The 17,084-nt window shown below is 38.9% G+C and overlaps 2 protein-coding genes across 2 annotated transcripts in view; one reads left to right on the top strand and one right to left on the bottom strand.

Annotated features, from left to right (window-relative positions):
* The window catches only part of mafb (MAF bZIP transcription factor b), a 134,862-nt gene extending 129,645 nt beyond the window's left edge, over window positions 1-5,217 (top strand). The window contains exon 3 of the mRNA XM_073831375.1: window positions 4,873-5,217. The gene's annotated coding sequence lies outside the window, so the exon portion shown is untranslated. The remainder of the gene's footprint in view (window positions 1-4,872) is intronic.
* A 141-nt stretch (window positions 5,218-5,358) lies between these two features.
* Window positions 5,359-17,084, bottom strand: part of wwox (WW domain containing oxidoreductase) — a 338,662-nt gene continuing 326,936 nt past the window's right edge. Inside the window, exon 9 of the mRNA XM_073831374.1 lies at window positions 5,359-6,146. Within this exon, the coding sequence (XP_073687475.1) occupies window positions 5,955-6,146 (192 nt within the window). The 3' untranslated portion in view covers window positions 5,359-5,954. The remainder of the gene's footprint in view (window positions 6,147-17,084) is intronic.

Below are 17,084 nucleotides of genomic sequence, written 5' to 3'. Positions count from 1 at the left end.
AAGACCTTGAGGCAGAAAGCTCAGATGCCATGTCACCTGTGGCACACTGTCAACATCATTTAGTACATTTAGTGTTATTATTGGGTTTTGTTTGTTCTGGGTGCATTTAAGACATATTTAGAAGTCTTTTGTGTCCTTTTTGTAGGTCAGGCGATTGTCAATCTTGGCCAAGTGTTTCAAAGATTAGTTTACTTCCAGAATAAAAAAAGCAATTCCTGATAATGTACTTACCCCCATGTCATTCAAGATGTTCTTGTTTTTCTTTCTTCAGTTGAAAAAAAATTAAGGTTTTTGAGGAAAACATTCCAGGATTTTTCTCCATGTAGTGGAGTCCAAATCGCAGTTTCAGTACAGCTTCAAAGGGCTCTACACGATCCCAGCCGAGGAATAAGGGTCTTATCTAGCGAAGCAATCAGTCATTTTCTAAAAGAAATAAAAATGTATATACTTTTTAACCACAAATAAAACCTGACTAAAACACTCATACATTTCGTTAACTTAAACAAAAACAGGACAAGGTTGACTAAACATGATAACTAAAATTACATTTGAGTAAGACTGAAGGTCATTGCACACTTTAGTATGTGTTTTTTTTTTTTCATATTCATCATCCTTTCCTATCAAAATGTTTTCTACAGATGCAAAAAGGCAGAAATCGAACCTGATCCGAATTTTTTTTTTTTTATGACGGATGAAAGTTTTGGAGGCAGTGTCTAAACATGATTAACACAACGTGAGGTCGTATTTATTTTTTAACGTGTGAAAATTTCAGACTCAGTGTGCGATGACTTAAGACTTAATAATAATCTCATTGCTAAAATGTCAAGTTTTCATTGACTAAAACTTAACTAAATTGTTGAGACTTCTAGGCCCCGTTTCATAGACAGGGCTTAGCCTAAACCAAGATTAGGCAATAGTTTAAGACTTTTAAATATTTTTTTATAAATGTGCCTTAGAAAAAAAGAACATTACTGGTGTGCTTCTAGAGACAAAACAAAGGCACTGATATATTTTCAGTGCAAGTTTCTTTCAGTCGAAACAGCTCATACTTTTTGTACTATATTTTGTTTTTTGTATATGGATTGGTATATTGATTGCATGTTTATTTATTTCTATGTGTAACTCTATGTTGTTGTTTTCGTCGCACTGTTTAGCTTTGTCTTGGCCAGGTCGCAGTTGTAAATGAGAACTTGTTCTCAACTGATTTTATCTGGTTAAACAAAGGTTAAATAAAAATAAATAAATACTTACATTTTAGTCTAGGACTAGGCTTAAGCCTTGTCTGTGAAACTGGGGGAAAGTAGACTAAAACTTGACTAAAACTAAATAATAGGATAAGGTTGACTAAATATGATACAAACTAACAAGGACATTTATCACGGGACAAAGGCTAAGACTTAAAATTGAAAACAAAAATTAATCTGTTATTTTTCCGTTTTTGTTGGTAAATGGAGTTTGACTTTCTTTGCACATTCGCTTTGTAAACACTGGGTAGGTACTTCTGCTTGCGTCACGAGTGACCTTTCCAACGTGACTACGTAATGTGCAAACTCGAGCTAGTGCAAGATGAGCTTTTGTGGTTAAAAAGTATACACATTTTTATTTTTTCAGAAAATTACCAATCGTTTTGCTAGATAAGACCCGTATTCCTCAGCTGGGATCATGTAAAGCCCTTTGAAGCTGCATTGAAACTGCAATTTGGACCTTCAACCCGTTGACTCCCATTGAAGTCCACTATATAGAGAAAAAATCCTGGAATGTTTTCCTCGAAAACCTTAATTTCTAGAAGGACAATGAACATCTTCAATGACATGGGGTTGAGCAAGCTATCCGGGGGTTTTTATTCTGGAAGAGAACTGATCCTTTAAGGGTAGCTCTATAGCTGCGTTCACGCCATGTCGTAATTCCGAGATGACAACACAGAACAATGTGTTTCTATGGAAAAACTATCAACGCTAAAGCCCTCACGTGCTCCTGAACTCGTAATGACAACTTGTAAACTCTGAATGTTTTGAGAGTTACAACTTGGACCAGTGACAGCTGTACCACATGACCGAGGCAAGGTACGCTACTTAGGGGCTACCTCTGAGTCCGAGAACATGGAAAGCTATGAGTAAAATGTCACGTGTTGTCATCTCGGAATTACGGTAATCATGACATGGCGTGAACGCAGCATATGTGGCTGCAATGAAGAGTTAAGATTCTGCCAAAACTTGCTATTGTGACCTCTATAGATCATAGATAGTCTAGAGGTTGGTAGAAGATGGAAATCAATGCTGAGATGTAGTGCCTCCTAGTAGATCTGTGGATAGTAGATCTTCCCTACGGTAGGGATAAGCCAGCACCTTTATCAGTTTGAAATAAACATAATATCGGGGATGTGTCCTACAAGAATCCCTCTAGTTCCAGAGCCCCCTGGATAAGACCTTGCGGAGCGGTACCCTTGTCGAGACTCTGGAAGCTTTCCTATCTATGTTCAGCCATTTGCAAACAATACAGTATGTGACACCTGGCTGGCCCAGAAACACTACATCTGTGTTCCCACTTTATCTCCCGTTATCCAGGATCGGGGCGGTCCCACCGGTTCCCACACATACACAAATGGTTTAGTGCCACTTCAGGTTTACATGCCTCACATCATTAGCTATCCTCCCTCAATCTCAGACAAATAACAACCAGTCTCTCCTCTTCCTCCCCCCCAACTCTCTTTCTCTCTCTCTCCCTCCATCAGGGGCCCATTCATTACACGGTGACACTTTTACTGCCTCTACCTCTCCCAGACCTCTCTACCTCTCTAGAGAGAACAGATAGAACAAGAAAGAGAGCACGAACAGGGAAGAGACTGAGTGGAACCAGAAATAGAGTGCCGCCCCACCTCCAATCCCACACACGCTCAACTCGAAAATACAGAAGGAATGGCTTGTTTGTTTATGAGTGCCATAGTTTCAGTCAACCTCTTTTCCCATGGATGTACAAGGAATACTGGGAACACCTTGTCCATCTTCTAGTATCGTACCCTAATCAATGTGTGCAGGTTGGGCATTGCGTCATTGTCTCCGTATACAGTGTGTGTATGGGAGCAAACACAGATAGGCCACCTGCTCTGAGAAGGGTACGCCGTCTACATGTACATTACGCAACTCTGTTTGCGCAGGAGAGTATGTACTCTGAGCATTACACAACCGTGCTGGGTTGTACGTTTCTCACATGTTGGGAACAGATCAAGCTTATATTTTGTACAGTTGTAGCATTTTTTATTCTGTATTGCATGTGTTGAAATGCCGTCTGGTTTTCTGGTGTGGAAATGTGCTAGAGTTGCTTTTATCCTCGTCTGCTGCTCCAGGTTATTGATTCCATTGGCCGCACAAGCGTGAAAGGGCGGGACAGGACTCTTTTATGATTGGTTTCTTGATGTGTCAATTACTCTGTTGGAGCGAGTAATGCGTGTGACAGGCGGTTTGTTTATGGAGTTGTTCCGGGTCATGGTCAAAGCCGCGCTAAACACACAGGCGAGGAAGGGTTCAGCTCATGTCACTCCTGGGAAACTCGCTCACCCCTGACGCACAAGGAGACTTTCTTTGTTTAAATCTCTAGAGTGCTTTTACTGGACCTGTAATATAAAAGACTCTTGGTATTTCAGTTATCGCAATGTGTACACTAATAAATTTAAGTAGTGTGTAAAACAGTTTGTACTGTGTGCTGAGCATTTAAATCGCATGTGATACAGTTGAAGTCAAAAGTTTACATACACCTTTCAGAATCTGCAAAATGTTAATTATTTAACGAAAATAAGAGGGATCATACAAAATGCATGTTATTTTTTAATTAGTATTGACCTGAATTAGATATTTCACATAAAAGATGTTTGCATATAGGAGAGAATAATAGTTGAATTTATAAAAATGACCCTGTTCAAAAGTATACATACGCTTGATTCTTAATACTGTGTTGTTACTTGAATGATCCACAGCTGTTTTTGATTTTATTTATTTATTTTTGTTTAGTGATAGTTGTTCATTAGTCCGTTGTTTGTCCTGAACAGTTAAACTGCCTGCTGTTCTTCAGGAAAAATCCTTCAGGTCCCCCAATACTTTGGTTTTTCAGCATTTTTGTGTATTCGAACCCTTTCCAACAATGACTGTCTAATTTTAAGATCCGTCTTTTCACACTGAGGACAACTAAGGGACTCATATGCATCTATTACGGAAGGTTCAAATGCTCACTGATGCTTCTGAAGGAAACATGATGCATTAAGAGCTGGGGGTGAAAAACTTTTGAACAGAATAAAGATGTGTACATTTTTCTTATTTTGTCTATTTTTATTTTATTTTTTCATTTAGTACTGCCCTACAGAAGTTGCAAAAAGATACATACTTGTTTCCCAGAAGACTAAACTTAAATTTACCCTGATCTTCAAATTCAATTATTATTATTATTATTATTATTATTATTATTTATTTATTTATTTATTTATTTTTTGCATACTGTGTTAATGCATAGTGTTTCCTTCTGGAGCATCAGTGAGTGTTTGAACCTTCTGTAATAGTTGCATAAGAGTCTCTCAGTTGTCCTCAGTGCTGGAAAGGGTTCAAATAACAAAAATACTAAAAAAACAAAGAATTAGTGGGACCTGAAGAATTTTTTTGAAGATTCAATTTGTTAGCACTATTTTTAGGGCTTATAAGCAACTAAAGATCTGATGCAGACTAATTAACCTTTTTTTAATAAAGTGAAATGTCTGCTGGGATTTCTTTGACTTAAATTTTCTGAGTTTGTATGTTAGAGGATAATCATTGTATATGGCTGGTGAGATTAAACATTCAATCATGATGAAGTTTTTTTAAATGTATCTCCTTTTCTCCTTCTTTACAGACAGTGTAACACTGGAATGCTTCTGGCTTAGGGTGACCCACGGCTCCAAGACTGCCACAAAGCACAACCTCTCCAAAATCCACCCCTGATGAAGACAACGACGAGGAGGAGGAAGATGACGGAGGATTGAGAGAAATCCGAAACCCTTTATCAACCTGAGTGCCATTCCTCAGCCTTACCCACAATCCCCTTCGACTGACTCTACCCTGATTTTACAGTCAGATGTCTCGCCAACAACGAAAAACAAATTAGGAACGCCTTGAAACATCCCTGCATGTTTGATGATGCAATCCGGACAATAAAAGGAATTCAAAACGGAACTTCCACCAGATATTTCCAGACCACATGGACTCTTTCTGCCACTGACGGCCCTCCGGTTCTCGTACCAGATGCTGTTTTATTGTACTTCACATTAGCCCAGCGTTTTATAAAAGGTGGTTGGGAGGCTCTAGCCAGATGGGGTGAAGAAAGACAACAGCATTCACATTCTTTCCCAACAGCATCTTGTGTATATTGTGTACAGGATATCAACACAGGCTTATTCTTAGACACCATGTTTGTAAATAGTTCACAAATTGTACATTTCCTGCATTATGTCTTTGTAGGTTACAACATTTATTCAGCATTTTTATCTGTACAGACGTAAAGGTTGACATTGATCTCCAAACAGATGAGTATTTGTATTCCGTAAACATCCATTTAAACCATATAGACCCCCCACCCCCCTCTAAGGACAACTCAAATGTTATTGCTTGTTAAGGAGACATTTATAGAGTGATCTAGACCTAGTTAAACCCTAATGCAGAATTGAATGACTACGCCTTTGAGAACGAGAGAAACGCAATCCAATTGAATCTCTCGCTGTCTCTCCGCATCTCTTTATCTGCTGTAGAAGTCCCAGCCCGTGTGGTTCTAGTTTCCGATTCCCAGATAACTTCCGAGCTTGATTGCCAACGTCCTTGTACAGTTTAGAATTGCATCTTCTCATCTTTTTTGCCCCCTTCAAACAATGATTATCTTATGCCTGAATCCTCTACGTAGCCGTGACGTTTGTGTAGATGATCTCACGGGGCCAGGAGGGATCAGAGCACCTGAGGGGGGGTGGATCTCTCCTGGATGAGCCTCTCGCTGAGTTCCCACAGGCTGAGGGCGGCCGTGGGGTCTTGGGCCTGCGGAGAGGGCAAGCAGCGGAAGCAGTTGTTGAAGTACATCCCTCCGATCCCCTCCAGCTCTGGAGCCACGGCGCAGTAGACCGTAGTGGCCGCTCCCTGTTGCTGTGGACACAAAAATGACAATATCAGAATAAACTGAAGCTAAATGACTGTTGAAGAACTGGGTGACACTCTTCAAAGGGTCGGGGCAATACCAAAGACACCTCTAACCATCTGAGACTTGCTTCCCCCCCCCCCCCCAAAACTGATCACGAGATGGGGGAAGTGCTTCGCACTCGCAGCCTGTCAAAAGACACCATCAGACAGACTGTGAACTTGTTCGAATGGAGTTTCTGTTGTACGTCGGACATATGGCTGTCAACAATCTGCATGCTGTCATATAGGTACCTGCCAAATACTAGTCTAGGAACCAACGAGACGAGCTGGTTTATGGTGCAAGTGTTCAATTCTGGCAAGTTCTATAAAAGCTTTTAAGGTGGACTCAATCCTCATGCTGTCTGAATGCTGTATCCTCTCTCTAGGGTTCAACGGTGAGCGGAAAACCCAACCGACAACAATAGCACTGACATGCACTTGCCGTTATCTCCTCTATAAGTAGGAAAAACAGGATATAATATCTCAGAAACTGGAACTGAGAAGCACTCAATTGGCAGGTTTATTGTATATCTCTTGTACGCCTGCCAAGAATCACAGACAATGATCAACACACACACAAAAACAGTATAGTTGTAGATACTGTACATAGCAGAAAGGAAGTGCTTTGGGGAAGTCTTGTAAAGACGACCGTGGGGCAGTCTGCCAAAACTGTCCATTCATCTCATGTCAAAGGGATTTCTGGATGTCACCGAGTCAATGGGGACTTTCTGTCATTGCTGGAGAAGGCGGTTACACATACACACACACACAAACTTAAATTTAAATCCTTAAAAAGGGATCCAGCACAAAGATAACCAATGGAAGGGTACTCAAGACAGGTTGGAGACATATACATCAAATCCCAGTATCCTCTAAAACGCATGCATAACTGGTCAGGCACCATGTAAAGCTCTGAAGGGCTGTTCACGCTGATAGAAAGTCTTGTTTTCAATGAGAGTTGTCGATTTGAGGTGACAAGACCAACAAAAAACATTGGCGAGTTCAAATTGGGTGACTACCAGTGGGAATGCAGATATACATCTAATACCAATTTAAGTCGTTTTCAGTGTGAACTCCTTTTAAGACAATTACTGGAATTAATTTTGTAAGATGTGAAGGTGAAGTCAAACTAGCAGCTACAAACGGAATCGCGGAAAACAGTCCTCCATTCTTCCATTGTTTGAAAAATAGTCTTCAATGTCACCATTAGTCGAGTCAAAACTTGAAACATTGTCCTCTTTAAATAAGAATTTGATAAAAAAACAAAAAACAAAACAAAAAAAACATTACACCCTTTAGGTTCAACGGATTCAAAGGTCAGTCTAGCAATCCCACCCTCACTCCCTCACGTTAATGAAGTTATCATGAAACCCACTCATTTGGGTCCGATTCCCAATGTGTACGCCCCTAGTCATGCCTCTTATAGTGTTTATTTTCTTCATGTCCTCGGGTTTGATTGTTTACACAATAACAAATGACTCTACACGTCTTACAGATGCTCTGCGCTTTTCCGCATGGCCGATCAGCAGCTAATTGTCGGGGACGGTCAGGGTTTAGACCGTCTTGGGGAAAGAGGGATGAAGATCCAAAGGAAAAGAAAAACATGTCAGACAGTATTAGAGTTGACGTGCAGTTTGTCTTTTATGTCTCTCCTCTCACAGAAGAAACCGTCCTGCGCTACTTCACACGCGACTCCTGCAGGAAGTTAACTTCTGTGAGATGCACATGAAAAAGATGGCTGCTTTATCTTCAAATAGTGCAGGAGCGTCTCAGATCTGAAAAAAGTGCGGGGCAACGTTAAGGAGATCGTCTGGCAGACGTTTACAGGGACGTGTGCCGATGGCCAACTCTTTAAACAGGCGCAAATACACACGCGTCGCAACAGTACAAAGACTTTGGCTCATTTAAGGAGCCAAATCAACAGCTGTAGCTCAAGCTGGCAAAGACTGTGACAGAACGCTTGTTAGATACACACGCACACACAAACTCGCAGGAAGAAAGCCAAGGCTGTAGTCAGAAATTCGCCGGGCGAACTTCACGCGCTCATCCCCATTTAACTGCAGTTTGTGTGTTTTTCTGTATCTGCGTGTGTCGGACCGAGCGTCTTTTGAAGTACACAGATGCTGCATGTTGCTTTGGTTAGCGCGGCAATAAACATGACATCAAAAGGATGGATCTTTCTGGAGTCTTACCTGCTTTTGCAGTGATAAGTTAATACATATTTGAAGCTGGGAATATGAAAGGACGGAAAATGTCACTCAACCCCTCTAGCGAACCCAACGCAGTGAGTCAATATGCAAAGATGCACTTTATGGATTCACTGCTCTTGTAATTACATTTAATGTTGTCATATGCACAAAAAAGTGTTCAAAGCTGTGGGAAATTATTTCCCTGGTTATTAAGGTGAGCTTCTAATAGGGAAATCTGCTAGACTTTGAGCAAATTGCCCAAAATGCCTCTTAGCTTTCGATTAGCTCATTAGGAATAACAAATGCGCTCTGAAACGCAAACCCAGAATAACGGTTTAGAAACCGTATAAATGCTCTGCAAGTATTGATTTTCATAATGCCCCAATATTTTATACCTTTATGGTCACGTACGTGTTTTAATCATGCACCACTAAAACAGCTCAGGCTCAGCCTCAGGCTGGTATTCATCTAGTTTAACCATCTGCTCTTCTGGTCTGACCTGCGAATCAGATCAGCTTGGTATCTAACAAACAACCATCAGTTCAGCAGATTCCTACATGTTCTTCACGTGTCCTTCTTGTCAGCTCACCTTGATTAAAATACAGTACCCACCAGCTCAAAGTTAACGCTAATACGCTCCTCACAAGCGCACATGCTCCATTGCAGCCGCCACTTGGCACTGCTAATGCCTTCTGTAATGACGCACTGTGAAGACTAGCGTGACTGAGATTACCAGCGCTAATGGATGTGGAGTGTGATTTCAGTGCTGGCTAACGCGCTGCTGTCCCTTAGCCAAACAATGGGCTGAAATGAATCCGAACCCTCTTCCAAATGCACTTTAGCCCATTTCCAAAGCCTGCCTAGTCTTCCTAGCGGAGGGAGAACACATGGTTAAATCCCAGCAGCCCCATAGCAGAGCTGCGCCAACTGAACGGGGCTAACGCAGAACTAGCACTTAGCTTAGGCGACTTTATTACAGTAATCGCCATCTGAATTACAGCTTAAGCTCGCCGTACAGTCGGCTCGATTGTTCAGTTGGGGTTTAGTGCATGTGCTTTATTAGAACTTTGAACATTGAATACGTTCCCATCAAGCTTTCTCGGATGCATCCTCACTAAATATAGATCGCCGATTGATCCATTGAGGCTCTAGACTGGAACACCATTTCCTCTATCCGTTAGCAGCGGGACAATAATAGGGTTTCTAACCGTGAGCCCCCTGCTTTGGTGTATTTAGCTGAGGGAGATGGTGAGATTGGATTGTCAGACTGAATAAGAGAACATGGATCTTATTGCCGTTATGCTGAACCTCCTGCCACTTGACCCTGATGGCCCTTTTGGGCCGATAAGCTTTATGATAAAACGCATTAACATGCTGGACCAGGTACTGCTCGCATTTATCAAGAGCTCAGCCCAGAAAACAGAGATAGCGATAGAGCTACAGATCAGTTAAAGCAGTGGTCCTCAACTGGTGTCGCTTCAGGACCCAAGATTTATCATTGGATGTGAAGTGACGTCCCAACACACGACTACAACTGTCTGTCATACGAAAGTCTTTTATGTTGCATTGTTTTATTTGTGAGGTATGTTGCCATCTGCCTAATTTATTAAATTAAGTATTCAAACTTTGAAGAAAACGCAAACCGCCAAACCCGTTTGATCATTTTTGCAGCAATATTAACAACCAAACCAAACCAAAGCAAATAAAACAAAGAGCAACTCTCAAACGCGTCCTCTTTCAAATATAGTAAAGGCCGAAAATGGACATGAGATACTTCCATTCCTTCCGAAGTCCTGCAATAAGTCCATTTGTCACTTTTACGTACGTAACGTCTTCCTGTATCAAATGCAATTTTTAATATGAAACCTCATGCATACAAATCCAAATAGTTTTGTTTAGCAATAAATAATTGAGATGATAACACCAAGTCCTAATCAGGCTTGGTTTCTACTTCTGCACCCATCGTGGAATCTCATTGGTACAAAATCCTTCTCCGCATAATTGTATATTTACCATTATACAGGTGTTAAATATTTCTAGAAAGGAAATGACCTACAATTTCACGCCAGCAATGGCGCCCCCATTTACACCTGGTAAAATCTGACTGTATCTAGTGTACAAATTGTGATTTAATTCCTCTTTTTACCATCAGTATTGAAGTCCTGTGCTGGCTGAGAGTTTATAGTTGGCAGACGTAGTTTTGTTAACTAGTACCCCAGTTTCGGACATGATCCTTTTTCATGTAGTTTCTCCAACACACAATGTAGAGTATCTGTCGACCATGTTATAATCAGCATTTGGAAAACAAGTGATGACCTTACTGGGTAAGAGTAATATCCCTTTGTTTCTAGAAAGGTTGTGTTGAATTTTCTGTCATTGCTGCATGTAATAGGTTAAGAAAAAATGGTGTAAATTTTCCCGTCATTGGGTCTCATGTCGTCGTGAGAGATCTGTCCACCTCCGCTGTCGGTTCCTCTGTGTTGTACATACATCTGTAAATATCGAACAGCTATGCATGCTGACACTCTAGCAATTGTTTCAGGTACTTTTATAATCAAAAACGCATATGGCATGTGCTAAAAAAAAAAATAACTGAATTGAGAAAAAGGAACATAAACGATTGGTCAAATAAACATGATCTCATAAACCGATGTGAAAAATAGTGACTTTTGTTTTGTTTTACTTTGTTTTGGGTATAAGCAATTATATCTTTGGCTGTCATTCCCAGTGTTTTTTCCAATGTTTCTTGTTATCCTTCAGACATTTTTGTAAGAGGGTTGAGGCAAACACGATATCAACATGATATTAAGGGGAGGGAGGATGATCAACATTAATTGTCTGGATTTTGAACCATGGCCCTACATTTCTCACATGCTCACAGAACATAACAAATACTTGTGTATTTTATTGGTATTTTGTTGTGTCTGTGTTAGTCTATTATAAAGTGTGTTTCTGATGGTTTTCTGACTGTACCAACCAAACAAAAGGCAAATGTCTTTTATTTCAGCACTTTTTTTGTACATATCATGTATCTTGCTATATTCTATTATATGGCCATGCAGTGATTGACTTCAACGAATCCCAAGAGTATTGAGATTAGTTTTGCCTCAGCCCTATGCAACGACCTGTACATTTATAACCAAACCAGAGACTATTCTATGAAGGAGATCATGGATCCAATGGAGGAAGAGGGACTGTTTTTTAGGAATGTTTATTTTCAATTCATGACGACCATGATAGTTGGAGGTGTCTGATTTTTAATCTGTGCTAAAGATATTTTAAATTTAATAAATAATCATTGTAACAAGATGTTCGGTGGTTTGGTTCTTTGCCATGACGTCGTCTTTTATTCCGATGGTTTAGTTAGTCAATCCATGCAGGTACGTCAGCTCTGGCCCAACTCTCTTTTTGAGTCAACCTTGTCATTGCGCCACGTAATTATTTCCCATATTACTCACAGTTCAGCACTTTACAATTGACAATAGACGTACAACAATAACTTGGAAATCTGCCAAACTTCTACTGTATGTAGACAGAAACAAAATTGTTCCTATAACATTTACTTTGACTTCCAGAAGAGTCATTGTTTTAATTAAAATAAAGTTTCGGTGAAAAAGGAATATGGAATTTCACAGATCTTGTTTGTCGAGTACCAACCTCCCCTCATCCAAACCCCCAAAAGTAAAATCTCTATCACAAAAGAGTGTGAAAAACCAATCCCGACAACATTTACGCAGTTCCTCCTTTTCTCTCCATCTGTTTTTCTCTCTTTCCCCTCGTTTTTGTTTACCTTAGCATTCAGCGCCGGTGCTCTCAGCGAGCTGACAGCTCATCTGAGCGTGCTCCAGCCAGCTGTGAGGGGGACACTGGGTAAAGAGTAAACAGCCACGATGGCCATTCTTTCTGCCCAATGAACCACCGGAGAGAGGATTTACACCACAAAACACACTTCACAAACTCTGAACACACACACCTCCACGGCCCGTGGCCCGAAAAACAGAGGAATAATGGTCCTTTCAGAGCGCAGGGGCTGGGATTGAACCATCTCCACTCCCGAGGAGAACCGCTATAATGTACACAGTCGTAGAGCAAACAGATGAAGCGGGTGGACAACAATATGGTGCATCTACACTGAAACTGTGAATAGCCTCAAAATGAAGGAGAACGGACCTGGAGGTCACGGCAAAATGGAGGTTAAGGCACAGAAAAAGTAGCCGAAAGAAAAAATAAACTTATAAAAATATAAATTAGAGCTGAACAAAGGATTAACTATTTGAAAAAGTGAATCAGGCACACTATCTACACATTACATAAAGGAAAACGGAAATCACAGAAATAACGCAGTATTACTATATGAGCGCCAGAGCTCAACACATCTCCGTCACAGTTCAGAACAGATCATGACTTTTAGTAAAAATGGCCTAAATTTCAGGCTTCAGCGTGAACATTTTTCAAAACAACTTCTTTTGTATTTTACACAAAGCAATAGCCATTAATACATTGCACGGGTCAAAATTATAGATTTTTCCTTTATGCCAAAAAGCATTAGGATATTAAGTAAAGATCATGTTCCATGAAGATATTTTGTAAACTTCCTACCGTAAATATATCAAAACGTAATTTTTGATTAGTAATATCCACGGCCTGAAAAACAGAGGAATAATGGTCCTTTCAGAACCGTGATAATGTACACAGTCATAAAGAAAACAGATGAAGCGGGTGGACAACAATATGGTGCATCTACACTGAAACTGTGAATAGCCTCAAAATGAACAAGAACGGACCTGGAGGTCAAGGCAAAATGGAGGTTAAGGCACAGAAAAAAAGGAGCTGAAAGAAAAAATAAACTCAGAAAAAATATAAATTAGAGCTGAACAAAGGATCAACTATTTGAAAAAGTGAATCAGGCACACTATATACACACTACATAAAGGAAAACGTAAATCACAGAAATAACGCAGTATTACTATATGAGCGCCAGAGCTCAACACATCTCCGTCACCGATCAGAACAGATCATGACTTTTAGTAAAAATGGCCTAAATTTCAGGCTTTTCTGCACACAAACTATTATATTACTTCAGAAAGCATGAAATATCGGACTTGTGTTGTTTGGAGTCATTTTACTATGGAAAAGAGCAGCGTGAACCTTTTTTCAAAACAACTTTTGTGTTTCACACAAAGTAGCACGGGTATATTTGTAGCAATAGTAAACAATACATTGCATGGGTCAAATTATAGATTTTTCCTTTATGCCAAAAAGCATTAGGATATTAAGTAAAGATCATGTTCCATGAAGATATTTTGTAAACTTCCTACCGTAAATATATAAAGATGTACTTTTTGATTAGTGATATCCACGGCCCGTGGCCCGAAAAACAGAGGAACAATGGTCCTTTCAGAGCACAGGGTGCATCTCCACTCCTGAGGAGAACCGTGATAATGTACACAGTCATAGAGCAAACAGATGAAACGGGTGGATAACAATATGGTGCATCTACACTGAAACTATGAATAACCCCAAAATGAACAAGAACGGACCTGGAGGTCCAGGCAAAATGGAGGTCAAGGCACAGAAAAAAGGTAGCTAAAAGGAAAAATAAACATAGAAAACAAATTCTGTAGAGGCAAACAAAGGATTAACCATTTGAAAAAGAGAATCAGGTACACTACATACACACTATATAAAGGAAAACGGAAACCACAGAAATAACGCAGTATTACTCAAACTTACGTTTCCTATATGAGCGTCACAGTTCAGAACAGATCATGACTTTTAGTAAAAACGGCCTAAATTTCAGGCTTTTCTGCACACAAACTATTATATGACTTCAGAAAGCATGAAATACCGGACTTGTGTTGTTTGGAGTCATTTTACTATGGAAAAGAGCAGCGTGAACAGTTTTTAAAACAACTTTTTTTTAGCACAGGTATATTTGTAGCAATAGCCATGGGTCAAAAATATAGATTTTTCCTTAATGCCAAAAATCATTAGGATATTACGTAAAGATCATGATCCATGAAGATATTTTGGAAACTTCTTACCGTAAATATATCATAACCTAATTTTTGATTAGTAATATCCATGGCCCGAAAAACAGAGGAATAATGGTCCTTTCAGAGGGCAGGGTCTGGGATTGAGAAATGTGATAATGTACACAGTCATAGAGCAAACAGATGAAGCGGGTGGACAACGATATGGTGCATCTACACTGAAACTGTGAATAGCCTGAAAATGAACGGGAATGGACCTGGAGGTCAAGGCAAAATGGAGGTCAAGGCACAGAAAAAAGGTAGCTGAAAGGAAAAATAAACTTAATTAGAAGCAAACAAAGGATTAACCAGTTTAAAAGGGTATAGGCACACTATATACACAATATATAAAGTAAAACGGAAATCACAGAAATAACACAGTATTACTCAAACTCAAAACGTTTCCTATACGAGTGTCACAGTTCAGAACAGATCATGATTTCGACGATTTTATGCTAAAAGGTGAACAATAAAAATAAGTAAACTCTGGACAGAGACATTTGAATATCGCTGTTGTCCTCTAAGCGACGAGAATCTTTCTCTTCACCTCCAGAAGGGAAGGATGGTAAAGGATGATCAATGTGCGTGCAGGACTGCCGGTGAATGAGGCTTGATGATTACACTCTCGTATTCTTTTGTCAGGGCCATAAGGTAGCAGGACCTTGCCCCACCACATGCATTAAATCCTATTAAAATCGCCTTCATTATAGCGGAGGCCTGTGTGTAATGGAATGGGGAAAGGCGCCCACCGTCTCCCCCGAGTCTCGTTCTACTGATGGTGGAGCCCATTCCCACAAACCCATTCTCACTCTCTCAAGGGTGAGTAATAACATTCATGTTGGCGAGGTGTGCAGAGCGAGCGACCCATGTAGATTTCCACAGCCTTAGGACAACCAGATTTTTCTTGACATTTTATTATATTTTAGCTCTTTATTGTTTAAAAAAAAATTAAAGCCTGCCCTAGACAAAGAAAAAAGACAACAAGAAATCATTTGTAAATACTGATTTAAATAAAATTGTAACATTTGCTCACATTCATTTCTTCTACTTTTTTTGTTTTACGTGGACCACTTAATTACCATACAATGAGCAAATGGGGACCACAGCTGCCAGCTTTTAGTAAAACTTTCAGTAGAAACGGCTTAAATTTCAGGGTTTTCTGCAGACAAACTATCATATGACTTCAGAAAGCATTAAATACCAGACTTGTGTTGTTTGGAGTCATTTTACTATGGAAAAGAGCAGCATGAACATTTTTCAAAACAACTTATTTTGCTACCCAAAATTATAGATTTTTCGTTTATGCCAAAAATCATTAGGATTTTAAGCAAAGACCATGTTCCATGAAGATATTTTGCAAACTTCCTACTGTAAATATATCAAAACTTAATTTTTGATTAGTAATATGCATTGCTAAGAACTTAATTTTGACAACTTTAAAGGCGATTTTCTCAATATTTGGATTTTTTTGCACCCTGAAATGCGAGAAATGAAGTCAGAATTACGAATATATAAGGACTTTTTTTCTTGTAATTGCGAATTTGTATCTCGCAATTTTGACTTTTTTCTTGTAACTGCGAATTTGTATCTCACAATTCTGACTTTTTTCTTGTAATTTTGAATTTGTATCCCGCAATTCTGATTTTTCCTTGTAATTGCGAATTTGTATCTCGCAATTTTGACTTTTTTTCTTGTAATTTTGAATTTGTATCTCACAATTCTGACTTTTTTCTTTTAATTTTGAATTTGTATCTCACAATTCTGACTTTTTTTGTAATTGCGAATTTGTATCTCACAATTCAGACTTTTTACTTGTAATTTTGAATTTGTATCTCACAATTCTGACTTTTTTCTTGTAATTTTGAATTTGTATCCCGCAATTCTGATTTTTTTCTTGTAATTGCGAATTTGTATCTCACAATTTTGACTTTTTTTCTTGTAATTGCGAATTTGTATCTCACAATTCAGACTTTTTTCTTGTAATTTTGAATTTGTATCTCACAATTCTGACTTTTTCTTGTAATTTTGAATTTGTATCCCGCAATTCAGATTTTTTTCTTGTAATTGCAAATTTGTATCTCACAATTTTGACTTTTTTTTCTTGTAATTGCGAATTTGTATCTCACAATTCTGACTTTTTTCTTGTAATTTTGAATTTGTATCCCGCAATTCTGATTTTTTTCTTGTAATTGCGAATTTGTATCTCACAATTTTGACTTTTTTTCTTGTAATTGCGAATTTGTATCTCACAATTCTGACTTTTTTCTTGAAATTTTGAATTTGTATCCCGCAATTCTGATTTTTTTCTTGTAATTGCGAATTTGTATCTCACAATTTTGACTTTTTTCTTGTAATTACGAATTTATAAAAATTATAGATTTTTCCTTTATGCCAAAAATAATTTGGATATTAAGAAAAGATCATGTTCCATGAAGATATTTTGTAAACTTCCTACCGTAAATATATCAAAACTTAATTTTTGATTAGTAATATGCATTGCTAAGATCTTAATTTGGACAACTTTAAAGGTGATTTTCTCAATATTTGAATTTTTTCGCATCCTCAGATTCCGGATTTTCAAATAGTTGTATCCCGGCCAAATCCTAACAAACCATACATCAATGGAAAGCTTATTTATTCAGCTTTCAGATGATGCATAAATCTCAATTTCAAAAAAGTGACAA

The sequence above is a fragment of the Garra rufa genome, chromosome 25 (genome assembly GCF_049309525.1).
Source record: "Garra rufa chromosome 25, GarRuf1.0, whole genome shotgun sequence".
Classification (NCBI taxonomy): domain Eukaryota; kingdom Metazoa; phylum Chordata; class Actinopteri; order Cypriniformes; family Cyprinidae; genus Garra; species Garra rufa.
This window is presented reverse-complemented; position numbering and strand designations above follow the sequence as displayed.